Genomic DNA, 27,837 nt, shown 5'->3' on the forward strand with positions numbered 1-27,837 from the left:
TGATTGACAGGCGAAAACGGCGACTTTGGTAATGTATTTCGCAGCATAGGTGGGGAATCAGGGTACACTACATACACTATTGTAACGCACAGCGCAGGCCCTATTTAACAGTATTTATAGCTCAATCTGAAAAAACGGGGTGACAGGTTCCCTTTAACGTCTATGACATGGCGTCCGTATTACACCGGCTGCTGCCACGACAGCCGGAAGTCTCTCTCCCTCACGGCAGCGTGACTACTACTGTACTGCGACTGCGACTGCGCTCTCTTGGTCGGGTCATGTGACGTGTCCCTGCCGTGACGTCATTACGCCTCACCCCTGCCACATCACGACTGTCTACTCTCTCTTTTTTTTCTACGACTCGACAAACTTTATCAACACTCCCTTAGATTAACACGATGCCTATGATTGGTTAAGAAGCGTGTTACGTCACCATAGTAAGGAGGAGGTGAGGCCGCGTCATCTAACCGGAGCCATGAACCGGGAGAGCAGCTTCAGGGCCCGTAAGTAATAGACGCGGGCTTATGGTGCTGGTGGGAGGTGGAGTCTGGTTGCTATGGGACGGTGTGCAGTTTGTGCAGTCTGGTTGCTATGGGCCATTGTGATGTGAGCTGCGGGGTGTGAGTGTGGACGTGATAGGGGTACTGGGAGGTGAGTGCATTGGGGGCTTCAGAGACCGATGAGGGGGCTTGTGGCTGACATTTGGGGTCACCTCTGGCCTTGTGCGCTATTGGGGTGGTCAGCTACTATTGGGGGTCTTCGTGCACACAGGGTTAACTACCTGGTGCTGTCTGTAATCTGCGCCTGACATCTCACCTGTCAGCCTGATCTGTGCAGTACTACAACCACTATAGGATGCTGTATCAATGATGGGAGTGCTCCTCTATTCCCTGCACATATGTTACAGAGCATAAAGCCTGGGGGCGCCGGTCAGATTGGGGGGATATGGGGAGATCGTGTTCTCCAGACGATGTTACAGAGCATAAAGCCTGGGGGCGCCGGTCAGATTGGGGGGATATGGGGAGATCGTGCTCTCCTGATGATGTTACAGAGCATAAAGCCTGGGGGCGCCGGTCAGATTGGGGGGATATGGGGAGATCGTGTTCTCCTGACGATGTTACAGAGCATAAAGCCTGGGGGCGCCGGTCAGATTGGGGGGATATGGGGAGATCGTGTTCTCCAGACGATGTTACAGAGCATAAAGCCTGGGGGCGCCGGTCAGATTGGGGGGATATGGGGAGATCGTGCTCTCCTGATGATGTTACAGAGCATAAAGCCTGGGGGCGCCGGTCAGATTGGGGGGATATGAGGAGATCGTGCTCTCCTGATGATGTTACAGAGCATAAAACCTGGGGGCGCCGGTCAGATTGGGGGGATATGGGGAGATCGTGCTCTCCTGACGATGTTACAGAGCATAAAGCCTGGGTGTGCCTGTCAGATTGGGGGGATATGGGGAGATCGTGCTCTCCTGATGATGCTACAGAGCATAAAACCTGGGTGCGCCTGTCAGATTGGGGGGATATGGGGAGATCGTGCTCTCCTGATGATGCTACAGAGCATAAAACCTGGGTGCGCCTGTCAGATTGGGGGGATATGGGGAGATCGTGCTCTCCTGACGATGTTACAGAGCATAAAGCCTGGGTGCGCCTGTCAGATTGGGGGGATATGGGGAGATCGTGCTCTCCTGCACATATGTTACAGAGCATAAGACCTGGGGGCGCCGGTCAGATTGGGGGGGATATGGGGAGATCGTGCTCTCCTGACGATGTTACAGAGCATAAAACCTGGGGGCGCCGGTCAGATTGGGGGGATATGGGGAGATCGTGCTCTCCTGACGATGTTACAGAGCATAAAGCCTGGGGGCGCCGGTCAGATTGGGGGGATATGGGGAGATCGTGCTCTCCTGCACATATGTTACAGAGCATAAGACCTGGGGGCGCCGGTCAGATTGGGGGGGATATGAGGAGATCGTGCTCTCCTGATGCTGTTACAGAGCATAAAGCCTGGGGGCGCCGGTAAGATTGGGGGGGATATGGGGAGATCGTGCTCTCCTGCACATATGTTACAGAGCATAAGACCTGGGGGCGCCGGTCAGATTGGGGGGGATATGAGGAGATCGTGCTCTCCTGATGCTGTTACAGAGCATAAAGCCTGGGGGCGCCGGTAAGATTGGGGGGGATATGAGGAGATCGTGCTCTCCTGATGATGTTACAGAGCATAAAACCTGGGGGCGCCGGTCAGATTGGGGGGATATGGGGAGATCGTGTTCTCCTGACGATGTTACAGAGCATAAAGCCTGGGGGCGCCGGTCAGATTGGGGGGATATGGGGAGATCGTGCTCTCCTGATGATGTTACAGAGCATAAAGCCTGGGGGCGCCGGTCAGATTGGGGGGATATGGGGAGATCGTGTTCTCCTGACGATGTTACAGAGCATAAAGCCTGGGTGTGCCTGTCAGATTGGGGGGATATGGGGAGATCGTGCTCTCCTGCACATATGTTACAGAGCATAAGACCTGGGGGCGCCGGTCAGATTGGGGGGGATATGAGGAGATCGTGCTCTCCTGATGCTGTTACAGAGCATAAAGCCTGGGGGCGCCGGTAAGATTGGGGGGGATATGGGGAGATCGTGCTCTCCTGATGATGTTACAGAGCATAAAACCTGGGGGCGCCGGTCAGATTGGGGGGGATATGGGGAGATCGTGCTCTCCTGATGATGCTACAGAGCATAAAACCTGGGGGCGCCGGTCAGATTGGGGGGATATGGGGAGATCGTGCTCTCCTGATGATGCTACAGAGCATAAAACCTGGGGGCGCCGGTCAGATTGGGGGGATATGGGGGGATCGTGCTCTCCTGATGATGCTACAGAGCATAAAACCTGGGGGCGCCAGTCAGATTGGGGGGATATGGGGAGATCGTGCTCTCCTGATGATGTTACAGATCATAAAGCCTGGGGGCGCCGGTAAGATTGGGGGGGATATGGGGAGATCGTGCTCTCCTGATGATGTTACAGAGCATAAAACCTGGGGGCGCCGGTCAGATTGGGGGGATATGGGGGGATCGTGCTCTCCTGATGATGCTACAGAGCATAAAACCTGGGGGCGCCGGTCAGATTGGGGGGATATGGGGGGATCGTGCTCTCCTGATGATGCTACAGAGCATAAAACCTGGGGGCGCCAGTCAGATTGGGGGGGATATGGGGAGATCGTGCTCTCCTGATGATGTTACAGATCATAAAGCCTGGGGGCGCCGGTCAGATTGGGGGGGATATGGGGAGATCGTGCTCTCCTGATGATGTTACAGAGCATAAAGCCTGGGGGCGCCCATCAGATTAATGGGATACGCAGAGATCGTGCTCTCCTGACGTCTCACATTTGCGCCATGTCACATACACAGTCCTATCATATCATACATTCCACAAGCATCAGACCACCAGTCTCTAACTTTAGGGGGAGATCTGGTTCTAACCGGGGGAGGGGGGGGGGTCATTTACTTGTACTGCAATCCCCCATTATTACTGGAAGGCGTCCACTTATATAATGCATCAATCTGATCCCCGGAGGGACGTCACGACCTCCTCTACAGATCCCAGCAGGCAGAAATCTGCATTCCCCTCTATTACCTGTCGTGTACTCCTAGTAGGGTATAAGGCTGTGTGCACACTGAATGGATTTGCTAAAAAAAAAATCCTTCTCGAAAACCCTGTTAATGAATTTTGTATTTGGAAATCCTCTGTATTGTGCATTTGAGGAGTTTTTGGAGATTTTTTTTCTTTTCTCTGAAGCAGGCTTGAAGCAAGACTGTAGGGGACAAAGTGCACGTCACTTGTGAAGACAATCTCTACCAACTAGGCGCTGTCCGGTCAAAATGCAGCAAAATAAAACATTTCAGGGAAAAAAAAAGGAGTTTCCTGAAGCAGTCGGGTTTTTTTTTAAGCCTTAAAAAACCTCTTGTGTGCGCATATTCCAAGGCCCCTGACACAGGCCTCAGAAAGACCACCTATAAATAAAAGATGTTCAATTATTGATGCAAATGTTAACATATAAATGACAGATAAATAGAAGCACTGGTATGTGAGGGACCTGCACCGATGGTGTGTTATAATGTCAGCGACAATGGATGAAGTGCTGTGTCCGTGGGGCTTTTGTCTTCATGATATAAATTAAGGTTTTAGTACAAGGGGCCATCAAAAATAAGTTAACTATATATTGTAATATACACTTTTTGTTACCACCGTGGACGATCTATGGCATGCAGGTGCTTATATCGTGGCTGTAAGTTTGACACGTATGTCATGATTTTCCCAGTGTAAGCAACAAACTGAATAGCAATGGTGGAAACGGAGCATGCTCTGTGTAATTTGCTGATGTCAGTCTATTGTTGGGTGCCACCGCCATCTTAAAATCCTGGCGTACAGAAGTCATTGAAGTCAGATCCATCTGTTGCAGGGAATTTTTATGTTAACCCCTTAGTGACCGCCAATACGTCCTTTTTTATGATCCGCGATATAAGAGACTATCATCCCCCGACGCGTGACAATCCAGCAGCTGTCGGCTTGCTGCATCAGCCACGATCAGTGTTGGTGCAGTGTTTGGTCGTTTAACCCCTTAAATGCTGCTGTTAATTGTGACTTCGGCATCTTGATAGTTAGCAGAGTGTGGGGGGCTTCCGCTTTAACCCCATTGGCACCCTGAGATATTGATTGTGTGGTCCTGATGTTTGCCATGGCAGTTCATGGCCAATTAAATAAAACAGATAAAGGTAGCGCTATAGCATGCAAACATAAAATCTGAAAATTGGATTGCATTACCGCACTAGAAATATGAAAAATTGAGAGTGCTTAGCTCGTAAATTGGTCAACTCATGTGTACCCGGAAGCCACCGTGTAACGGGGTCTACCAAGCTGGGGTACCTCTTTCAGTACCACCCCGTGTTTCAGAAGGTCCACTCTGGCTTTTGCTAGATTCTGAATGAATGACGCTGGCAGGAATCTCTTGATTACATGAGAGCATATAAAAACTGCCTGCTTCTCCACGTATTTCTAGTCTAAGAACACCCTTTATTTACAGCACACAGAATATATAACACAGATACACAGGGCCGGCCAATAGGAAAACAGCAGGCCAGACATACATTACAATAGCCGCAGGGGGCTGGAGCCTGCCACTATTTACTGTGGGAATTACAAAGGTGGGGGGAGGTCAGAAAGAGAATATCTTGTCCAGGGGTGCAGCCTGTGGACTGATGCATTTCACATGGAAACTATTATACATACATATACTGCATAACATTCTTGGTGCTGGGGGGTTCTGTAACACACGGTAAGGCGTTTCTCGTTGCCAGGACCTAATGCCAATCCTCTCTTACAGTCTACATTTCTCTGGGAACCTAATGTGAATCCTCTCTTGGACTAAAGTATATATCTCTGTGGAGGGGTAGAATCCTGCTGCATGGCAAAATAAAGGCCTTAAAGTCTGCCGGCTATAGCAGCCTGTTCAAAAGTTATCAAAATTTAGGTGGTAGAAATAAAGTTTTTCATTCCTGTTATGCCACTTTGCATTCATTCCTGAAAAGCACCTGAAGGGTTAACGAACTACCTGACAGCAGTTTTGATTACGTTGAGGAGTGCAGTTTTTAAAATGGTGTCACTTTTGGGGGTTTCCAATATATAGAAACCCCCCCACCCCCCAGAGTCACTGAACAGGTCCCTAAAAATAAGTTTTATAAATTTCATTGAAAAAAATGAAAAATTACTGCTCCGTTTTTTTTTTAAACCTTCTAAAATGCGAACAAAATAAAAGAACATTTTACAAATGGTGCTGATGTAAAGCAGACATGAGAGAAATGTTATTTATTAAGGTTTTTGTGTGGTATGAAGATCTGGATTAAAGGGATGATCATTCAAAGTTTGAAAATTGCTAATTTTTTAACATTTTTGTCAAATTTCTGATATTTTTAAAAATAAATGCAAAACATATCGGCCTAAATTTGCTATTATCATAAAGTGTAATGTGCCATAAAAAACATTCTCATAACCAATGGGATATGTTGAAGCCTTGCAGAGTTATTAAATTGACACTGGTCAGATTTAAAAAATTTGGCCCGGTCCTAAGGGGCTAAGGCTTTTTGTGCACATATGGGAATACTGAAAGGACCTCACTGCAGCCACCTCTCCATGTGTGAATAGTTCCATCTTTTTAATGGCTGTATATGCTTTGGATATGTATAAGAAGTTCACCAACCTAATTTTGTTTTGTTTGTTTTTTAACAGCTTCAAAGCGGCGCCTTCGAGGTTCCAACCCAAATATGGCCAGTCCACATCAGTTATTCGATGACACAAGTGCTGGCCCCCCTGGACCTCACAGCATGGAGTACCACAACCATGGCTCCCCAGCTCTGGGCATCCCGACTCAAGCCTTCCTGTCAGAACCAATGTCCAACTTCGCCATGGCATATGGAAGCAGTTTGGCTACCCAGGGCAAGGAGATGGTGGACAAAAACGTGAGTCCCTGGTCTGGGGTGATTATTAGGATGAGCATTTATTCCGCTGACTTTTTATTTAATGCCAGGACACAATGTCTTGTGGGGAGAATTTTCCAATTGTAGATTTTTGGGGAATTTGGGATTATTAATGGTTTTCTTCTTTATCTTGCAGATTGACAGAATAATCCCAGTAAACAAGCTTAAGTATTATTTTGCAGTCGACACCGTGTATGTTGGAAAAAAGATCGGGCTGCTCCTCTTCCCCTACATGCATCGGGTAAGGTCGTGTTCTGCCAGGGTTTTATAGGAGCCGGAGGAGGAGGCTGGCCCCTGTCCACACTGTCCGATCTGAGGTCCACTCCATCATGGGCCTAACATTGGGCACAGATCTGTAGAGACTATTGTTGTCTGACTGTGGTGTTGTGGGCACGGCGGCATACAATTTGCCTACCATTACATATTCCAGCATGTGCCATCCCTTCTGGAATATGTCATGGTTGCTTGCTCACGTGTATTTGCAACTCCATTCACAGTGGAATCGGAGATCAGAAGACCCCCATTCTTTTGCTACTGGTGGGCTTGCATCTATTAGACATTTATGGCATCTCCTGTGTTTTGTACTGTTTAGGACTGGGAGGTCAGGTACCAGCAAGACACCCCCGTAGCTCCACGATTTGACGTCAATGCACCGGACCTTTACATTCCAGGTGGGTGGCTGAAATATTGACTCGACATTTCATAGCTATAAAATCTTTGAAAAAGAGGAAAAGTGTCTCTTTATATATTGTAACGTGCGCTCTTCTTCTTGCAGTCATGGCTTTTATCACTTATATTCTGGTTGCCGGGCTGGCTCTGGGAACACAGAACAAGTGAGTAATGTGTGTGTTCTCTTTACTGTAGGGTAAAGGACATTATAATCGGTCACCGGAGGAGCAGCATTCCCATACATCTCTCTGTAAAAAAGCCTCATGAGGGTTACAACATGCAGTGCTGTGCAAATTAATTGGGACAAAGCATTTTTTACGTAAAATCGTAAGTTGGTTACCAGTCAGTGATTCAAACCGGTTTTAATATATAATAAATACATCTTGGTCAACTAGCCAGTGGAAAAAGGTAATTTTCAGAATTAGTATGTAACAGTACATTATAACATTTTATTTTTTTGCTTTGTCCCAATTAATTTGCACAGCACTATAAGTAAATAATTGTGGCACATGATGGCTGTATTATTCAACCATCATCTGCCTCTGAACAGCTGCGATTGGAACAGGGCACCGAACACAGCTGTTAATCTGTTAAATGCTGCTGTCCTTTTCAGACACCAGTATTTCCAGTGCCTGGCTTGTGGGGTGCGCTGTTCTAAATGCCCATTGTCCCACCATCCCCCACATGGCATGCTCGTGAAGCGATTGCAAAACGCCAAGCTCCAGTGTGTGGCTGGTGTTCATAGAAGGCTGACTCTATCTATCTATCTATCTATCTATCTATCTATCTATCTATCTATCTATTGATAAATTGATATTCCCTCCCATTATGGCTTGATTGACATCACAAGCCTTTGTGAAGCCCTGTGTGAGTGACATTGATATCTGCTTCTGATGCATTTCTGGTTTTCATGGCTCAAGCCCCGGTGCATGGCTTGACTGCACATGCTCAAGGCTTCGTAAAGACGTGGGATGAAATACCCTGTTGTCATCTACATCAGACAACTCATATTTTCTGTATTCTTGAGTGACAGCCTGGAGTTTTGGGCATCGCTTCTCCACTTCTACTTCAAGCTGGTAGACTGCATATGGTGTGCACCATCTTATATCTTTTTTTTCCCTGTAATAAAGCAAAATTACTCTACAACACTTGGTGGTGGTTTGTGGGCATAAAAACCTGACTTATTCCATTTCAATAGGACGTAGTAACACCCTGTGCGACCGTCCCCTGAACCCTTAGCCTTTGGTGCATGTTTTTGCAGTGATTACTCTCCACCACTAGATGACATCTTAATTTTGGCAGAAGATTGTTCTGTCTGTTCTTATGTTGTTGCTTTTCATCTTCAGCTTTTCTCCTGAGATCCTGGGCATGCAGGCCAGCTCCGCCTTAGCCTGGCTCATAGTGGAGGTGTTTGCCGTCCTCCTCAGTCTCTACCTAGTGACTGTAAATACCGACCTCACCACGGTGGATCTTGTAGCGTTTTCAGGCTACAAATATGTGGGGTAAGTAGAAAGGTTGTGGAGGGTTTCTTGTTTTATTTGTGTAGAGGCACAATAAGAAGAGGTGCAGTATTCATTCATTTGTGCACAAGTGGCCAACCAAAGGTAAGCCGTCTGTGATGGGATCGAGCAGGGGGCTAGGATTTTTTGTCCCTACTCTTTGATAGGCTGAAGCCTACAGTTCCCCATCAATTAATTGCCTCTTCCGCTGTCTTTCTAAACTGATCTGCTGTATTCATGGTTTTGGCGCAAAACTTAACTGCGGCAGAGAGAATTAAATCCAGATTTTTCCATGGAACTTATAAATGTTCCTATTCTGATACTTTTTAAAGGATGATTGGACCGTTTTGCACTTGCTTTCTCGCTAATATCTTTACTATATCTACATTCTTAGAATCGTCCCAATGTCTAATTTATCTCATTCAGGATGATCTCAGGAGTTCTGTCCGGCCTCCTGTTTGGGAAGACGGGATATTACATCGCCCTAAGCTGGTGTTGTGTCTCCATAGTATTTTTCATGGTAAGTGCTGATTACAACCACTTTCCCAACATTAAAAAGTAGTCTGACAATGGACATTTGTTACAAATAGGATTTGCTATAAATGTCTCCTACATTGGGGGGTCTTGCTACTAAGACCCTAGTGATGGAGAGAACTTGCTTCTGTACCCCCCTTACCTATAGAGGAGAATTGGATGTGCATGTAAACAGCAATATATGGCTTTTGCTGGAATACCCCTTTAATTACTACTTTGTACATTAATTACTATTTTTCGTCATTTCCTTCTTGTTTCACCTCAGATTCGGACCTTGAGGTTAAAGATCCTGTCGGAAGCTGCAGCCGAGGGCGTTCTGGTACGTGGTGCCAGGAACCAGTTGCGTATGTACCTGACCATGGCAATCGCTGCCGTGCAGCCGCTCTTCATGTACTGGCTGACGTACCACCTAGTGAGATGATTCCCCCCTACCTATTAAAGAGTTTTCTGAAAACAAAGGTGCCATTTTGGAATTTCACTCTCCGCTTCCAACAAGCATCCTTCGGTAACGATTTTTGTACTGTTTTTTTTTTTTTTTTTTTTGTACGGACCCCGTTGCTTGGATTATTATTATTTTATAGGGGTTCGTACCGCATCTCTTCCTTCAGAAACACCTCTGACTGTAACATCTCGATGACCTGGGCCACTGGATGACTTCCTCCTGAGATGATGATGGTGGGACCCTCATAGTTGCAGTCAGGAACAGGGAGGGGGGTCTTCCTACGGCTGCTGATGACCCCATTTGTACAAAGCCCTATTTTATCTTTGTGCAGCTGCCTATTGTCTTAAGGATCTGTTAGACCTGGTGAAGCCCAAAGGAAGGGCAATAAGTATTAGGAAACGGAAGCTACCAATAAAAAGGAAGACTTCACTAGATTACGCTTTACGTTTTATCCCAAAGTCATTGACTGTCGCTTTTTGTCTGAAGAACTCTATTTATATTCTGGACTTTACACACATCTGATGTGTCCGTATAATATGTACACCCTCAATAGCTATGGCTCCTCGGTCCAGACACGTTCACACCAAGAACCTGCATGTGATTGGACTCCTGACCGCTCCCTGCGCTTTTCAAGTTAAATTATGATTTCACTAAAGTTTAGTAAATCTGAATCTGCTAAAACTGCAGGACATTTGCCTTATTAGATAGTTTGGCAGCTCGGGGCAGGTGTGGATGACCCTAGCTTTCCTTTATACTACCCCTTAGTGGAGTCTGTAGGCTTGGTCTTGCTATTCTAGGATGTTGGGTCACTATAGTGTCTGCGTAGAAGTTTACAGGTGTGATCTTCAGTCTCGTATGACCTGGGAGTGTGGGCTCCGTAGTCTGTATCCATCATTAAATGAATACTTTTCCAGTGTCAAGTTTGACTTTTTTTTTCTGCTCTCCTTTATCTATTTAAAGTGGCCATTTCCATCTCCGATATTCGTAGACTATCCATTGCTCCGAGATGGGAATGCATTGATCCTAATGGTTGGGTGTCTATCATCTTGATCTGAGTCGGGCTAGCAATTTGCGGCACTTCTATCATTGTGGCACTACAACTCCCAATATGTGCTAAGAGATGTAGCTATACAACAGCTGGCATGCCGCAGGTTGCTGACCCACGATGAAAGGGCCCAAATCCTTAAGACCTACTTTCACGGAGGAGATGGGCTCATGCCTCTTCATGAATTAGGAACGCCGTACAAGCGGCATATACCTCAGTGTTCACCTCACCGCAAATCCTACTCCAACCCCTTTTTGGTGTAGTGAAATTAAAAATGACAAGTTGCAGTCTCTAGTAAATTAACGAGATAAAAAAGCGCAAATAGGGTCTTATCCTTCGGATTAATTACAGTTTTTAACAAGGAGCTGCTCACCTGATGACCTAGAGCAATAGCATGTGTGTACCGGCTGCTGCAGATCCACGGGCCGCCAACGCGACCTTTTCAGAGACGTTGTAAAGGATAATTTGTGGATTAAATCCGTGTTGCCACAATGATACAAATTCCGATATAATAATGAGCTCTGGTGGTTTATTCAACGTGTTTCAAGGTCTATCTGACCACTTCATCAGGAAATATTACCACAAAGTAAGTTTGGTTATTGTCAGTTTTTACCGTCAGTGTTTACTCTACGTTCACATGTCCAGTAATCATCCGTTAGGATGGATCCAGCAGAATTACGTTGGCAAAAACTTGGTGCAGATCAGTCTCTAAGAAGCACAGTAGACCGCACCACCTCCTATGATCACAGCTGAGCCTTCACGCCTGCAACGGAGATATAACCGCCGGACCTCGGCTGCCGACAACACATGCCAATAGATTCAATGAAGATAAAGGCAGCACTCACCGATCCTTCCAAGACAAGTATCTTTATTAATTCAGGATAAAAGTCTTCACGGCCGGGGGTACAGGTGTAAAGAGTGCGGCAGGCCTGACGACAGCTGTTACGCGCCCTCCAGATCGCCAGGTGAAAAAGGCGATCAGAGGCAAAATACCTCCTCTCGCCGCTTCCTCCCACCACGCCGACACAACCCCTGTTTATGTGTCTTGCATGGTGGGAGGAAGCGGCGAGAGGAGGTGTTTTGCCTCTGATCGCCTTTTTCACCTGGCGATCTGGAGGGCGCGAAACGGCTGTCGTCAGGCCTGCCGCACTCTTTACACCCGGCCGTGAAGACTTTTATCCTGAATTAATAAAGATACCTGTCTTGGAAGGATCGGTAAGTGCTGCCTTTCTTTATCTTCATTGGATCTAGAAACTTGGTGCAGGCAAAACTTTTTGAGCGTGTGAGCATAGCCTTGGTCAAAAGTTAAATCAGTTATTTCTTGAATGAGAAACCATCAGGGGAAAAATAAAAACCTACTTTCTCCTATCAGTCCATGGAAAGCAGACCGCAGTTGGACGGCATCCAAGTTCTGTCCGATTTTTATTTTTTCACGAGTTCATAGATTTGCATTGCCCATTTTTTATCTAACGTGTCTCCTAATTTATATTTTATATTCAGTGAAAAATCATGGACATGTGAAAACGCAGACTGCGCTCAAACGAGGAAAAGTGAGGTGTGAATGAGGCCTAACGGCTCTCCTGAATCACATCTGTTTTATATAATCCGTCCTTTTCCTGAAAAGTAATTGTGATGTTTTGTTACATTACACTAGGTTTGTTAGAAAAGTTATAATGCTGCACTATCCTGATATAATCATGTACAGCGGGGCGGGGGATCTGATCCTGGTAGCCCATAATCACTAATTAGTGGCCATTGCTCATTTCCCAGTGGTTCGGACCTCTTTAGCACAATGTAGGGTTCAGGCTTGTTTTGTGAGATGTTGTGGAAGCGGCCAGGGAATACTGCTGATCCTTAGATAATAGCGGAAACCAACAAGCCCCCTGAGGAAAGTATGTGAGCAGGTATCTACACGAAGGAGCTGCACCTCCAGTTACCTGCCCGAGGACATGTGCACTCTTCCTGGGGCAGCTGATCCATCGCCCTACTGCAAAATACAGGTCCTTCTCAAAAAATTAGCATATAGTGTTAAATTTCATTATTTACCATAATGTAATGATTGCAATTAAACTTTCATATATTATAGATTCATTATCCACCAACTGAAATTTGTCAGGTCTTTTATTGTTTTAATACTGATGATTTTGGCATACAACTCCTGATAACCCAAAAAACCTGTCTCAATAAATTAGCATATTTCGCCCATCCAATCAAATAAAAGTGTTTTTTAATAACAAACCAAAAAACCAACAAATAATAATGTTCAGTTATGCACTCAATACGTGGTCGGGAATCCTTTTGCAGAAATGACTGCTTCAATGCGGCGTGGCATGGAGGCAATCAGCCTGTGACACTGCTGAGATGTTATGGAGGCCCAGGATGCTTCAATAGCGGCCTTAAGCTCATCCAGAGTGTTGGGTCTTGCGTCTCTCAACTTTCTCTTCACAATATCCCACAGATTCTCTATGGGGTTCAGGTCAGGAGAGTTGGCAGGCCAATTGAGCACAGTAATACCATGGTCAGTAAACCATTTACCAGTGGTTTTGGCACTGTGAGCAGGTGCCAGGTCGTGCTGAAAAATGAAATCTTCATCTCCATAAAGCATTTCAGCCGATGGAAGCATGAAGTGCTCCAAAATCTCCTGATAGCTAGCTGCATTGACCCTGCCCTTGATGAAACACAGTGGACCAACACCAGCAGCTGACATGGCACCCCACACCATCACTGACTGTGGGTACTTGACACTGGACTTCAGGCATTTTGGCATTTCCTTCTCCCCAGTCTTCCTCCAGACTCTGGCACCTTGATTTCCGAATGACATGCAAAATTTGCTTTCATCAGAAAAAAGTACTTGGGACCACTTAGCAACAGTCCAGTGCTGCTTCTCTGTAGCCCAGGTCAGGCGCCTCTGCCGCTGTTTATGGTTCAAAAGTGGCTTTACCTGGGGAATGCGGCACCTGTAGCCCATTTCCTGCACACGCCTGTGCACTGTGGCTCTGGATGTTTCCACACCAGACTCAGTCCACTGCTTCCTCAGGTTCCCCAAGGTCTGGAATCGGTCCTTCTCCACAATCTTCCTCAGGGTCCGGTCTCCTCTTCTCGTTGTACAGCGTTTTCTGCCACATTGTTTCCTTCCAACAGACTTACCATTGAGGTGCCTTGATACAGCACTCTGGGAACAGCCTATTTGTTGAGAAATTTCTTTCTGGGTCTTAAGGTACTGTCACACTAGACGATATCGCTAGCGATCCGTGACGTTGCAGCGTCCTCGCTAGCGATATCGTCCAGTGTGACAGGCAGCAGCGATCAGGCCCCTGCTGGGAGATCGCTGGTCGGGGAAGAAAGTCCAGAACTTTATTTCGTCGCTGGACTCCCCGTAGACATCGCTGAATCGGCGTGTGTGACACCGATTCAGCGATGTCTTCACTGGTAACCAGGGTAAACATCGGGTAACTAAGCGCAGGGCCGCGCTTAGTAACCCGATGTTTACCCTGGTTACCAGCGTAAAAAAACAAACAGTACATACTTACATTCAGCTGTCTGTCCCTTGCCGTCTGGTTCCTGCACTGACTGCTGGCCGTAAAGTGAAAGCAGAGCACAGCCACAGCGGTGAGTCACCGCTGTGTGACTCACCGCTGTGCTGTGCTTTCACTTTCACTTTACGGCCAGCAGTCAGTGCAGGAACCAGACGGCAAGGGACAGACAGCTGAATGTAAGTATGTACTGTTTGTTTTTTACGATGGTAACCAGGGTAAACATCGGGTTACTAAGCGCGGCCCTGCGCTTAGTTACCCGATGTTTACCCTGGTTACCGGGGACCTCGGGATCGTTGGTCGCTGGAGAGCTGTCTGTGTGACAGCTCTCCAGCGACCAAACAGCGACGCTGCAGCGATCCGGATCGTTGTCGGTATCGCTGCAGCGTCGCTAAGTGTGACGGTACCTTAACCCTCTTGCTTGAGGGTGTCAATGATGGCCTTCTTGACATCTGTCAGGTCGCTAGTCTTACCCATGATGGGGGTTTTGAGTAATGAACCAGGCAGGGAGTTTATAAAAGCCTCAGGTATCTTTTGCATGTGTTTAGAGTTAATTAGTTGATTCAGAAGATTAGGGTAATAGGTCGTTTAGAGAACCTTTTCTTGATATGCTAATTTATTGAGACAGGTTTTTTGGGTTATCAGGAGTTGTATGCCAAAATCATCAGTATTAAAACAATAAAAGACCTGACAAATTTCAGTTGGTGGATAATCAATCTATAATATATGAAAGTTTAATTGTAATCATTACATTATGGTAAATAATGAAATTTAACACTATATGCTAATTTTTTGAGAAGGACCTGTAGTACTCGTGCAAGGGCTGGCTTGCTGTGACTGCCCATTTTTCTCTTTTGGGCCAATGATGGGGGGTCCTATCTGCTTCTGAATCCAGGCCGTGCAATGTTGGGCATTCCCTGTAGTGTTGCAGAGGAAATGTGTGACCAGGTGCAATAGTCGCTGGAGATAACCACTGATCTGCAAGAGTTTCAGAAGCCCCTAAACCCTATGACCCCAGCCCCCCATTACTGTAGCTGGAGGTAGCCATTTAGTTATATCTTTGATCCCTGCAGGTCGCGGTGCACACACAAGACTGTATAACGCAATAATCGGTATATTAGACGTTTGATATGCATTGAGGTACATTATAGAAGCCTTTATTGACGCCTTGGCTCTCGGGATGTAGGATAACTCCCGGTCTGTTCCTGGCGCTGAATTGATAAATTATTTTCGGATCAGTACAGTGATTTTTGCTGGAGTAAGAAAACATAAAACATTTTTATTAATGTTTCTTCTCAGATTTTTCTTTCTTGTCTTTCTTATCTTTCTTATCTTTGGGTTTTTTCTCCTTATGTAATTTCTTGTCCTTCTTCTTATGCTCATGGCCTTCCCCATGTGCCTGTAGAGAGGCAACGCACAGGTTAGGAGTGAACGTTGAGTACTGGATATACTGCGGTAATACACGCGGAATACATTTTCTGCATCAATTCCTCCCAATTTTCAAGATCTCTGCTTGCTGTCATTGCCGGGTTATTTACCAAAATATCACAAGTTATCCCCTTAGGAGAGAGGATAAGTTGCTGATCACTGGGGGTTCTGCTGGTACATCTCAGTATTTTGGGAGCCCAGGAGTCAGACTTTGCAGAGCCCCATCTTGAATGGAGCATACGTGTGATTGCTTAGCCTCCGTTCCATTGATTTTTTTTTTATTATTTTTTTTATGGGACCTGCTGGAAACCGTAGAGCACTGTACTCTGCTTTTTCCGGCAGTCCCATAGACAATGAATGGAGCCGGGGTCAATCATGTGCAGATTATAAGAGAGTTATGGAATCTAAAGTTAAAGGATATGGACGTCTTTAAATGCATTTTATTTAAAGCAGGGGTCCCCAACTCCAGTCCTCAAGGCCCACCAACAGGTCATGTTTTCAGGATTTCCTTTGCATTGCACAGGTGATGCAATTATTACCTGGGCAAGACTAAGGAAATCCTGAAAACATGACATGTTGGTGGGCCTTGAGGACTGAAGTTGGGGACCCCTGATTTAAAGGATTTGTATCAAGATTGTAAGTTACTCCCTATCCATAGGGTAGGGGATAACTTCCTGATTGCTGGGGGTCCGACTGTACGGACCCCCACGAATTCCCACGAAGAACAGCAGATGTTGAGCATGAGCATCTGTACTGCGCTCCATCTCCGGCAGTCCCATTGAGAATGACTGGAGTGGAAATGCGCAAGCTCAACCTCCTAGAGCCCTGTTCTAGGTATTCCTAATGAGTCCCAATAAATAATCCCCTGTACTGTGGACAGGTGGTATCTTTTCATCTTGGTATAAGCCCTTTTTAAAGTCTGATTTTTGTCTAATTTGGATTTCAATAAAAATATTGAATTGTTTGGCTTCTATAGCCTCTATGCATCAATCTACATAGCAGATGCTGAAAAAAGTAGAACTTTGGATATGGTCATAAATAAGTCCAGGAGAAGAAATCGTTGCAAACCCTGTCTTAAAATAAGTGTTCTGTGGGATTTACTAATGACTTATTCTGCATTCTGCCATGCACAGTGATACATAGAGGCTGTAGAAGACAAGCAATACAATTTTTTTTTTTCCAAAAGGCTACACAGGTAAAAAATACATGCATTTAGGTTTAAAAAAACATTCAGGAGGTTTTTAATATGGAGCAGTGTATCAAAAAAATGTAAATACTGCATATATTATGAAATAAAACCACACAGAATTCTAGACCTGCTTAGATTATAGATGGCATTAATGCTGACCATGGGCAGGAGGCCTGTTTTATACCGACATGAGACCTGTTTTCCTTACGGCCAAATGATGGCAGTCTAAGGGTATGTGCACACAACGCCTCCTTCTGACGGATTTCTACTGAAAAAGCGCTGAAAACTGCCAAAAATAATGTACATAATAATGCACAGCATTGCTGAAACAAATATCTGTGCACATTTTCTTGTATTTTAACTGCTTCACACTTCGAAAGCCAGGATGAGGCTAACAAAAGTGACTGCTCCATTGACTTGGAAGCAGCCACTTAAAGGGAAGGTGCCACCAGTTTTCTTGTATTTTGTTTTTTTTGTGAAATTAAGCTTAAAATAGTAATTAAAATGTATTAATGCAATGTTTGCACTGTTTGCAAACATTTCTATATGAAAAATATATATTTTTCTACAAATATACATATTCACCACTAGGGGGAGCATTTTCCGTTTTAGACTTCAAGCAGCTATAGTAAGATTTAGTAGCTTTAAGGTACCGTCACATTAAGCGACGCTGCAGCGATCTAGACAACGATCCCGATCGCTGCAGCGTCTAACGACGCCGGTCCCCTGGTAACCAGCGTAAACATCGGGTTACTAAGCGCAGGGCCGCGCTTAGTAACCCGATGTTTACCCTGGTTACCAGCGTAAACGTAAAAAAAAAAAAAAAACAGTACATACTCACATTCCGGCGTCTGTCCTCTCCTGCGTTCTGCTTTGCACTAAGCGCCGGCCGGAAAGCAGAGCACAGCGGTGACGTCACCGCTGTGCTTTCCGGCCGCTGCGCTTACACAGTGCAGAGAAGCAGAACGCCGGGGGACAGACACCGGAATGTAAGTATGTAGTGTTTTTTTTTTTACATTTACGCTGGTAACCAGGGTAAACATCGGGTTACTAAGCGCGGCCCTGCGCTTAGTAACCCGATGTTTACCCTGGTTACCAGTGAAGTCATCGCTGAATCGGCGTCACACAGTTCTGGACTTTCTGCTCCAACCAACGATGGCACAGCAGGATCCTGATCGCTGCTGCCTGTCAAACTGAACGATATCGCTAGCCAGGACACTGCAACGTCACGGATCGCTAGCGATATCGCTCAGAGTGAAGGTACCTTTACTCTTTGCTGGAAAATTCGGGCAGTAACTGCTGACATCACCATTTCCCTCCCCTTTTGGGTGGTCTAATATCCCTGGGGCAGTATGAAGAGCAGCATCACAGGGCAGCACCATTTTGTGTGTGACTGCCCTGTGATCTGCTATCACCAGCAGTTACTGCATCAGAGGCACAGCTTGTTTACAGAGGAGCAGAACACAGTGGACTCGGCAGCATTTTTTGTGAATAACATTCTTGCCATCCCCCTTCCCCCACCTTAATCCCTGTCCTGTCAGCTGCCCTGCTCTCTCTCTCCAGGTGTCAGCTCCCTCTCTGCAGGCTGTGAGTGCAGCTTACCAGAGATCACAGGGACTGTGTGTGAGGGGGAGGCAGAGAGAGCAGGAGAAGTGTGTGAGGAGCAGAGGATGTCTGCCCAGGACGTGCCTGCCTGGAGTACAGAGGAGCAGGGAGGTAAATCACCTGCACTCCCCACTCTCCATCCTCCGGCTCCAGTGAGCGCTTCTTCTGTCCTGCGATAGAGAGTAAGTGGAGCTCGGCAGATAGCACAGGGCTATAATAAAATGGCGGCTAGTCACACCTACAGCAGTGAGTTGTGCAGCCCACAGAGGCGTGCCCAGCTCACTGCTAATGCTGCTGCAATGTTACAGATAGGGTCAGCGCCAGTCTATTATCTCCTATGTCCATGGGGTGCCGTAATCTGACACTGATAGTGCCCTGCTACTGCTGCAAAACCAAGATGTCAGCCCCCAGTGCATTCTTTAAACTCATATAACACATGAAATCTGTTTCACATGCATTCAAATCTGGGTTATAACAGCATGTTATGCTACAATACAGTGATTTATTAATGACCTACAAACGCGGTACCTTCCCTTTAAGGAGTTAAAAAATAATAATAATGTTGTAGAAGACATCCAAAAGATGCTTTGAGCAAAACCGCTCCAACATTTTCCTGAAGCTTTTTCTGCATCAAAAACACTGAGTACGCCGGCGTCTTAAAGACGCCGTGCGCACCTACCCCAAAGCAGTCCGCGTATTAACACATCTCCTCCTTTGGGTGCCCTCTTACCTTTCCTTTTTCGCAGTCGCTTCCACTTGAGCTGCTGGAATCACTGGAGTCGCTGGAATGGCCGTGCTCGCCCTATGAAGACACACAATCCTAGAATATCACCCTATATTGGTTTGTATATATGGCTGCAATTCCAGTACCATCTGTCAATCGCTGTACCTTGTGGCCTCCTCCATGGCCATGGTCTCCATGCTTATGGCCGTGGTCTCCATGCTTATGGCCGTGGTCTCCATGCTTATGGCCGTGCTTCACGTCACCGTGTCCATGCTTTTTAGCGTCCTCGACTTTCTTTGGGTCGACTGCTACAAAGAGATAATACATGGAAAATTATTATAACTAATCAATTATATGCAAGGAAATATGTAACTTCTTTACATATGTGGAACATTCCTGTAAAACGCAGCTTCGGCTGTTAGTATGAGGACGTCATGGAAATTAATTACTGTGCAATATCGGCAGGTTAGATATTGGTATCACTTCTTAAGATAAAGGGTGCAGAGATCGGCCATTTGTGGCTGCTTTTCAAGAAGAGCTGCCGGAATTTCAACACACGCTGGTCTGATCTGTAAGACGGGTCTAATGAGTGCGGGCTGCACAATGGGTCTGCGTGGAAGAATAGCTTTGGTGCACGGGCATACAAGTTACTGGATCAGTGTGCTGTCCTTTGTGTACGTGGACATCACAGTGACCAAAAATACCGCCATGCGGTCCCATATTATGCACCATATTTAAGTGTTTTAGACACTTTTTGTGATGCTTCTGGCAAGGGGCTTTCTCCAGTATTTGGCACAAAACTCCTTAAAACGTTGCAAAATTTTAGGTCAATTTTGACATTTTTATGATAGCTCCAGCCGGTTCTGCCAAAGTGGGCCAAGCTCACCCTACAAATTCATTATAATTTATGCTGAAAAGTGGCTTAAATAACACCAGAAATGCTCTGGCTGTGGCAGTGGCGTAGGAAGGGGGGTGCGGGGGGGGCGGTCCGCCCCGGGCGGCACAATGCTGGGGGCGGCCGGCGCTGCAGGAGAAGAAGATAAAAAAAAAAAAGACGCCCCTTTAAATCTTCGGGCGGCGCCGTCCGCCGCCACGACCAGGGCCAGCTCCCCCCACCCCCGGGTCCCGCCCCCGCCCCCCGCTCTATACTCACCTCTCCTGGTTCCTGCGGCGCCGGCAGCTGCAGCGTCCTCTGACTCTGCGACGTCTCAGAGCAGAGGGCGCGATGACGTCACTACTGTGCGCGCCGCTCTGCCTCTCTGTCCTGAGCGTCGCAGAGCCGGAGAGACGCTGACTGCACCGGACCTGCGCTGGGAACGGGAGAGGTGAGGATTTTACTTTTTTTTTTTTTTTCTTTATGTCTGACTGTCTGGGGCTGGGGCAATGCTGGACACACTGGGGCAATACTGGAGACCATGGGGCAGATTGCTGGACACACTGGGGCAGTACTGGAGACCATGGGGCAGAATGCTGGACACACTGGGGCAATACAGGAGACCATGGGGCAGATTGCTGGACACACTGGGGCAATACAGGAGACTATGGGGCAGATTGCTGGACACACTGGGGCAATACTGGAGACCCTGGGGCAGATTTCTGGACATACTGGGGCAATACTGGAGACCATGGGGCAGATTGCTGGACACACTGGGGCAGTACTGGAGACCATGGGGCAGAATGCTGGACACACTGGGGCAATACAGGAGACCATGGGGCAGATTGCTGGACACACTGGGGCAATACAGGAGACTATGGGGCAGATTGCTGGACACACTGGGGCAATACAGGAGACCATGGGGCAGATTGCTGGACACACTGACTGGGGCAATACAGGAGACCATGGGGCAGATTGCTGGACACACTGGGGCAATACAGGAGACTATGGGGCAGATTGCTGGTCACACTGGGGCAATACTGGAGACCATGGGGCAGAATGCTGGACACACTGGGGCAATACAGGAGACCATGGGGCAGATTGCTGGACACACTGGGGCAATACTGGAGACCCTGGGGCAGATTGCTGGACACACTGGGGCAATACTGGAGACCCTGGGGCAGATTTCTGGACATACTGGGGCAATACTGGAGACCATGGGGCAGATTGCTGGACACACCGGGGCAATACTGGAGACCATGGGGCAGAATGCTGGACACACTGGGGCAATACAGGAGACCATGGGGCAGATTGCTGGACACACTGGGGCAATACTGGAGACCCTGGGGCAGATTGCTGGACACACTGGGGCAATACTGGAGACCCTGGGGCAGATTTCTGGACACATTGAGGCAATGCTGGAGACCCTGGGGCAGACTTCTGGACACACTGGGGCAATGCTGGACACTGGGGCAGATTGCTGGACACACTGGGGGTAATATACTGGACAGACTGGGGCAATGCTGGACACTGGGGGTAATATGCTGGACACACTGGGGCAGACTGCTGGACACACTGGGGAAAGGCTGGACACTGGGGCAGATTGCTGGACACACTGAGGGCAGATTGCTGGACACACTGGGGGTAATATGCTGGACATACTGGGGCAGATTGCTGGACACACTGGGGGTAATATGCTGGACACACTGGGGCAGATTGCTGGACAACATGGGGGTAATATGCTGGACACACTGGGGGCAGGACTTGAGGCATGGGCAGAATGTAGATACGGGGCATGATTGGAGACACGGGGCAGGATTGGATCATGGGGCAGGACGGATACGATGGAGGCTGGTGGGGCAGGATGTGGAGATCATATGGGGTAGAATGGATACTCATGAGGGCAGGATACGACAACATATGGCTGGAGCCAGGAATGAGATAAACGGGGCCAGGGTGGGGAATATTATTACCATAGGGGATAATTAAGGGATATTATTACTGCAGTGATATATTTATTTTATTTTTTTAGTATACTGTTTTAAATTGGGGGGCGGTCCTGTTACTGTGCAGAGTGACACTATATCACCTTTTTTTCTTCATGTGGTGTAATGTAGAAGTTGTGAAAAATTAAGTAATGTGTTCTGCAAGCGGAGCTCGAGATAACTGTGTTATTTCCTGCAGAAACGAGTCCTGGCTGGAAGGAATGATGGCGGTCTGTGCTGGATGAAAGATGAAGGACTTCACCTAGAGACGTCACTGGTGAGTCAGTGTTACCTATACACTGACACTATACACTGTATACTATATAGAGGTCCTGTGTATAATGTCACCAGTGATCTCTGTATTACCTCTACACAGACACTGCATACTAAGTACAGATCTCCTGTGAATACTGGCACTTATGGTGATAGTATTGTGGTTTTTTTTTTATTACTGATCAGTATTGTAGTATTCAGTCACTATGTGGTGGTAATATGTGGTCTGGAAATGGTGTTGTGGTATTTGTCCCTTGTATGTAGTATTATTCGGTCACTATGTGGCCTGGTCATGGTGTGGTGGTATTAAGTCACAGGTGTGGCATGTGGGGGTGACACCATTAGGCCCAGTTTAAGTTCTACAAAACAGGAAAACCATATATGGTAACCTTTGTGTGTATTGAGCTGGGGGGGGGGGGCGCCAAACTCGGGATCAGCCCCGGGCGGCAAAAGCTCTAGCTACGCCTCTGGGCTGTGGTGCACTTCAGTGGAAAGATACAGCAAACTGACTAAAGAGCCGCACACCTGAATTAGGTACATCTGTACCCCAGCGCTTCATTCATTAAGACTGCTGTGCAAAACGCCGGACATGCAATGTGTCTGCCCTAAAAATGGAGTGCAACATGCCTAAGACTGGACCAAAGGCTTGTGCAAAACGCCAAAAACTCATGCAAAAGGCCAAGCACTAACCCAAAGACTGGGGTGCAAAATGCCCGAGACTGACCCAAAGACTGGCGTGCAAAACGCCCGAGACTGACCCAAAGACTGGGGTGCAAAATGCCCGAGACTGACCCAAAGACTGGCGTGCAAAATGCCCGAGACTGACCCAAAGACTGGCGTGCAAAATGCCCGAGACTGACCCAAAGACTGGCGTGCAAAACGCCCGAGACTGACCCAAAGACTGGCGTGCAAAACGCCCGAGACTGACCCAAAGACTGGGGTGCAAAATGACCGAGACTGACCCAAAGACTGGCGTGCAAAATGCCCGAGACTGACCCAAAGACTGGCGTGCAAATCGCCCGAGACTGACCCAAAGACTGGCGTGCAAATCGCCCGAGACTGACCCAAAGACTGGCGTGCAAATCGCCCGAGACTGACCCAAAGACTGGCGTGCAAAACGCCCGAGACTGACCCAAAGACTGGCGTGCAAATCGCCCAAGACTGACCCAAAGACTGGCGTGCAAAATGCCTGAGTCTGACCCAAAGACTGGCGTGCAAAATACCTAACACGGACCCAAAGACTGTCATATGGAAAGCTAGCCTTTAATTCCCCCTACGAGTTCACTGCCTACATATTAGACAGGATCAGTAAATTCCTATGAGCTCTGGATTTCATCTATCGGCACCACACACGCCTGTAACATCTGTCCCCTGCACACCCATGTTTCCTTGGAAAGACTCAATAAGTTATTGATTTGTGAAAGTCTCTGGAGTAAGAAGTGTTCTCCTGTCACGTGTCCCCATCACCCACCCTTGTCTTATTAGCACTTGTATGTTCACCCAGCCGTACCTATTCGCCGCTAATCTAGCAACAATTATCTCCCAGGAAAACAGGAGGCAGAGAGAATACAGTTTTCTCTACCCTCAACATATCACTATAAATCCACTGTTGTTATATGGGAGTCATTATCTTTTCTATGTGCTGTGTTCAATTTATCACCGTCATAAAAGCATAAATGTATTCAAAGTTCAGGTTTCTAAGTAAAGGAGCAGCAGTACCACCCACGACCTGCTGATAAGAGTGGCGCTGTTTCTGTAGAAGACACATGCATCTTTTCTAGTTGCGATTTTTTTTTTTATTTAATAACAATATGACAGGGGTGCTAAAAGTTGAGAAATGAAGAAATATTTTTTTTTTATGTGAACAGATTCAAGATTTAGAGAATTAATTTTTCCATCTATTTTACTTAAAATGTTTTCTGATACAGAACTCCAACTCCTATGCAAAGTGAAACATTCTGGACGTCTGCAGCCACCACTAGGGGGAGCGTACGAGCTAACTGCATTGGCCGCTATAATGCAACAGTATGCCATAAGCTCTAAAGCTCCCCCTAGTGGTGGCTGCAGTCGAAGAGCATTTAATTGTTTCTATGTCTTGCAGAGAATTTGGAGCTGTGTATCAGAGGAAAAAAAACCAACAAAGGATATATTAAAAAATTAAATCCGAGCAGAATTTTGGACATGGGCGGAACAGTGGCTCAGTGGTTAACACTGTTGCTTTGCAGCGCTGGGGTTCAAATCCCACCAAGGACGACGTCTGCAAGAAGTTTGTATTTTCTCCCCATTTTTGTGTGGGTTTCTTCCCATACTCCAAAGACATACTGATAGAGAATCTAGATAGTGAGCCCCAATGGGGACAGCGATGATGTCTGTAAGGCGCTGTTGAATATAATGTTATATACTGTAAGCAATGCCAATTAACAAAAACAATGCATGTAGCCACCACTAGGGGGAGCGTATGAGCTAACTGCATTGGCCTATATAATACAACAGTATGCCATTAGCTATAGAGCTCCCCCTAGTGGTGGCCACAGACAGAGAATTTTATTATTTGCAGAGAATCTGTAGCTCTGTATCAGATGAAAGAAACTCTGCACCAACTAAGGATATATTAAAACCATCCTAAAAGGCAGATGGAAGCACAGCCTAATGCATGTATACGTTGCGGCTATACAGCCCCCCATATCTCAGCTTCCAGGAGCGGTCAGTGGATATGGTGCATACTATAAGGTGTCTCTTACCTGCAGACAGATTGAAGTCCATTATTTGTGAGGAGCTCTGAGCGGTGGGATGAGGAGCGGCAGCTATGGCATGGACTACACAGCGCTAGGTGTGTCCTGGACTCTTTATCCTCTACAGCCTGGAGGAGGTGACTTGATGAAGAATGGAGGCGGCATCCCTCCTGGCTAAAAATATCAGATTACAGACCAGGTATTATGCAGCGCTGCCAGGCTAAATATTCTTGCTGGAGGGAACCCTGAATTATATGGTTCTGGGGCATCATGAGACTTGGAGCTGTGGACATAAGCTCGCTCTGGATATTCCTGGCTGGCCGTGTGTTTATTTCTGGGCAAAAACTGCAAAAAAAGCAAATAATCTGGCCTAAAATAAGAGATGCAAGCTAGGACAGCACTCCGCCACTCGGTAGCACCTTCTTGGCCATAAGCAAAGTACACCACAGATATAAAGTTTGGGGGGATATTTCTTCTCCAGAATCAAGCGGCATACGACATTTAGTAACTTTCAATATGTTTCTTGTACATATTGCGACTTTTATTGTAGCTCAGAGCTGCATATACAAATCCTGTGTACTTCAGAGCTGAAATCTTACAGCATTCACTGTCGGCTCAGTGTCAGGACAGAATTTCCTTTAACATGTAGGAAAAACGGACCGAGTTTCACCCAAGTTTGGTCCGAGTGTCATCAGTTTATCTCAGACATAAATAAAAAATTCCCTCTTCTTTTGGCATGCAGCAATCTGTGAATTAGACTGCACTCTGATGCCATTCGAGTGCCGTTCGGTTTTTTTTTTTTTCACGGACCCATAGACTTGCATTGCCGATTTTGATCCGACACTTGAATGTAAATCGGACATGTCTAAGCAAATATGAACAGATCACTCTGTCCCCGGAAAGTCATGGACATGTGAATGATCCCATTTACAATTCTAGGTACGATTGCCAGCCGTAAAAAAAAACAAAAAACAAGGATAAAGATAGTGTGCGAAAACAGACGTGTGAATGAGGCCGAAATTTCCAGCTGCATGATCAGAGCCGACGGGAGAAAAACTTCTTGATTCTTTCAGACGACCCGAGAAAAAAAAAAAATAGTGAATTTAGCTCTGGAGTGTAGTGAGTAAAGGCTCTAAATGAGGATGAGGCCAAGAGTTTTCAAATTAATGTAACTAACGTTTTGAATGAAACGATTTTGCAGGTAAAAATGTATTTAAATTACATTAGAATATTAAAGAATTTACTAATTCTGAGTTCCAGCACTTTGTTGGTCGTATTTCCATGGGCCAGTAATTGGGAACGAGCCGTCATATAGACACTCGTCCTCCGATTCTCGCTCCGTTGAAATGTCCCTTTAAGTTTGGGTTATAAAACTGTAATTCTACGTGTGGAGCTGTTGATATCTGATCTGGTCACACCCTTACACCGGGGCTTGTCAAATATTCATGGCTATTGTGTAAGTGCGAGCAAACAGTGACTCACGTCTCATCTCAGTACGCTGTCACCAGTCACCGACCTTTCCTCTGTCCCTGCTGCAGAGAGAATGGCGCACAGTCCAAAACTACAGCAGTCACAAGGGGCTGCCACCTTAGGGCGTATTCACACTGCATTTCTATGTATGGCAGAGGGTTTCCCAAACTATCCCTCTGATGTATGACTCTTGGGTTACCTATAAAGAAAAACTCAAAAATATATACCTTGTATTTATGCTTTTATTGTGCCACTTGTCTAGTGCAACCGACTACGCTATTCCATAAAGAGAAAACAAAAAAAAAGTGCATCATTGGATGAGTATAGGTAATAAGCTACAAATATATGTGTGTCATAGAAAAAAAAATAAAATCCATAAAGACATCTCTAAAGAGGGGACAGATCAACTTCACATTGAACATATGGGATTAGATATAACTGAGGAAGTGAGAGAGAGCTTACACCTCAACCTCCATTGTAGTAAGGATGTCCTGCAGTGACCAGGTGATTACAGCAACCATCTGCTCTGAAAGCCAGACACTAAGGCTGCCGTCACACTAGCAGTATTTGGTCAGTATTTTACATCAGTATTTCTCAGCCAAAACCAGGAGTGGGTGATAAATACAGAAGTGGTGACATGTTTCTATTATACTTTTCCTCTAATTGTTCCATTCCTGGTTTTGGCTTACAAATACTGATGTAAAATACTGACCAAATACTGCTAGTGTGACGGCAGCCTAAGCCTGGGATTTGCTTAATCAAAAGCGGAGCAGTACACTTACTAGGCAAGAGCTTCCTCTGTTCCTCTTGGTTCCCAGACTTTTTGGAGCCAGTGGTCAGTGATTAATATTGGGTTTTAACTGATCCGATTTTTATGGGAGATATATTTTTGGCGTCATAGAAATGGGAGGAACATAGCGCGTTCACGTAGATCGTTGTAAGGCCATTCTAATCTCTGCAACTTAATATTGGTCCAATGGATGATGCTATTCATGCCATTTTTCATCTCCATAGAAAGGTTAAATCGTAACAGCAAATTCAAAGTGTGTATTTAGGAGGTTCTGGTTTTGTGGGGTACTTTTGTCCTAATTTTTGCAAATTCCAATATAGCCCTGAAATTAGAGGTGTTTTTTTTAATATCAGGGATAAATACTTATTTAGACTCCATCATGCAACTGATCCACATGTGGTTCCGATGTTCACTGCTTCTTGACATCACCAGGCCAGAAGCCTTAACGCAAACACAGAAGTGACCAGAGCCTCATTGTTTAAAATGGGTTATTCTCAAAACCATAAAATCAAAAACAAGCAATTTTG

General features: G+C 46.3%; 2 protein-coding genes across 2 annotated transcripts; one reads left to right on the plus strand and one right to left on the minus strand.

Moving 5' to 3' along the window:
- The first annotated feature begins 296 nt into the window (after positions 1–296).
- Positions 297–10,582, plus strand: YIF1B (Yip1 interacting factor homolog B, membrane trafficking protein). Its single transcript, XM_069746784.1, has 8 exons — positions 297–503; positions 6,271–6,500; positions 6,655–6,759; positions 7,111–7,189; positions 7,294–7,351; positions 8,534–8,689; positions 9,113–9,206; positions 9,486–10,582. Exons 1-8 carry the CDS (start codon positions 476–478, stop codon positions 9,639–9,641), a joined length of 906 nt encoding a protein of 301 aa, XP_069602885.1. The 5' UTR covers positions 297–475; the 3' UTR covers positions 9,642–10,582.
- Positions 10,583–15,381: 4,799 nt separating this feature from the next.
- LOC138661845 (immortalization up-regulated protein-like) lies at positions 15,382–25,184 on the minus strand. The gene is made up of 4 exons (XM_069746785.1): positions 25,060–25,184; positions 19,352–19,494; positions 19,193–19,264; positions 15,382–15,639 (listed from the first exon to the last, which is right to left on the minus strand). Exons 1-4 carry the CDS (start codon positions 25,079–25,081, stop codon positions 15,523–15,525), a joined length of 354 nt encoding a protein of 117 aa, XP_069602886.1. The 5' UTR covers positions 25,082–25,184; the 3' UTR covers positions 15,382–15,522.
- Between the last annotated feature and the right edge of the window lie 2,653 nt (positions 25,185–27,837).

Source organism: Ranitomeya imitator, chromosome 2 (assembly GCF_032444005.1).
Source record: "Ranitomeya imitator isolate aRanImi1 chromosome 2, aRanImi1.pri, whole genome shotgun sequence".
In the NCBI taxonomy this organism is placed as follows: domain Eukaryota; kingdom Metazoa; phylum Chordata; class Amphibia; order Anura; family Dendrobatidae; genus Ranitomeya; species Ranitomeya imitator.

What these genes read in the sequence shown, in the direction of transcription:
- YIF1B (XM_069746784.1), top strand. Translation starts at nt 476, where the DNA reads ATGAACCGGGAGAGCAGCTTCAGGGCCC. An exon ending in TCTTCCCCTACATGCATCGG is followed by an intron (nt 6,760 to 7,110) that starts GTAAGGTCGTGT and finishes TGTACTGTTTAG; the next exon opens with GACTGGGAGGTCAGGTACCA. An exon ending in TCTCCATAGTATTTTTCATG is followed by an intron (nt 9,207 to 9,485) that starts GTAAGTGCTGAT and finishes GTTTCACCTCAG; the next exon opens with ATTCGGACCTTGAGGTTAAA.
- LOC138661845 (XM_069746785.1), bottom strand. Translation starts at nt 25,081, where the DNA reads ATGGACTTCAATCTGTCTGCAG. An exon ending in GGACTTCAATCTGTCTGCAG is followed by an intron (nt 19,495 to 25,059) that starts GTAAGAGACACC and finishes ATCTCTTTGTAG; the next exon opens with CAGTCGACCCAAAGAAAGTC. An exon ending in GCGACTGCGAAAAAGGAAAG is followed by an intron (nt 15,640 to 19,192) that starts GTAAGAGGGCAC and finishes GCCTCTCTACAG; the next exon opens with GCACATGGGGAAGGCCATGA.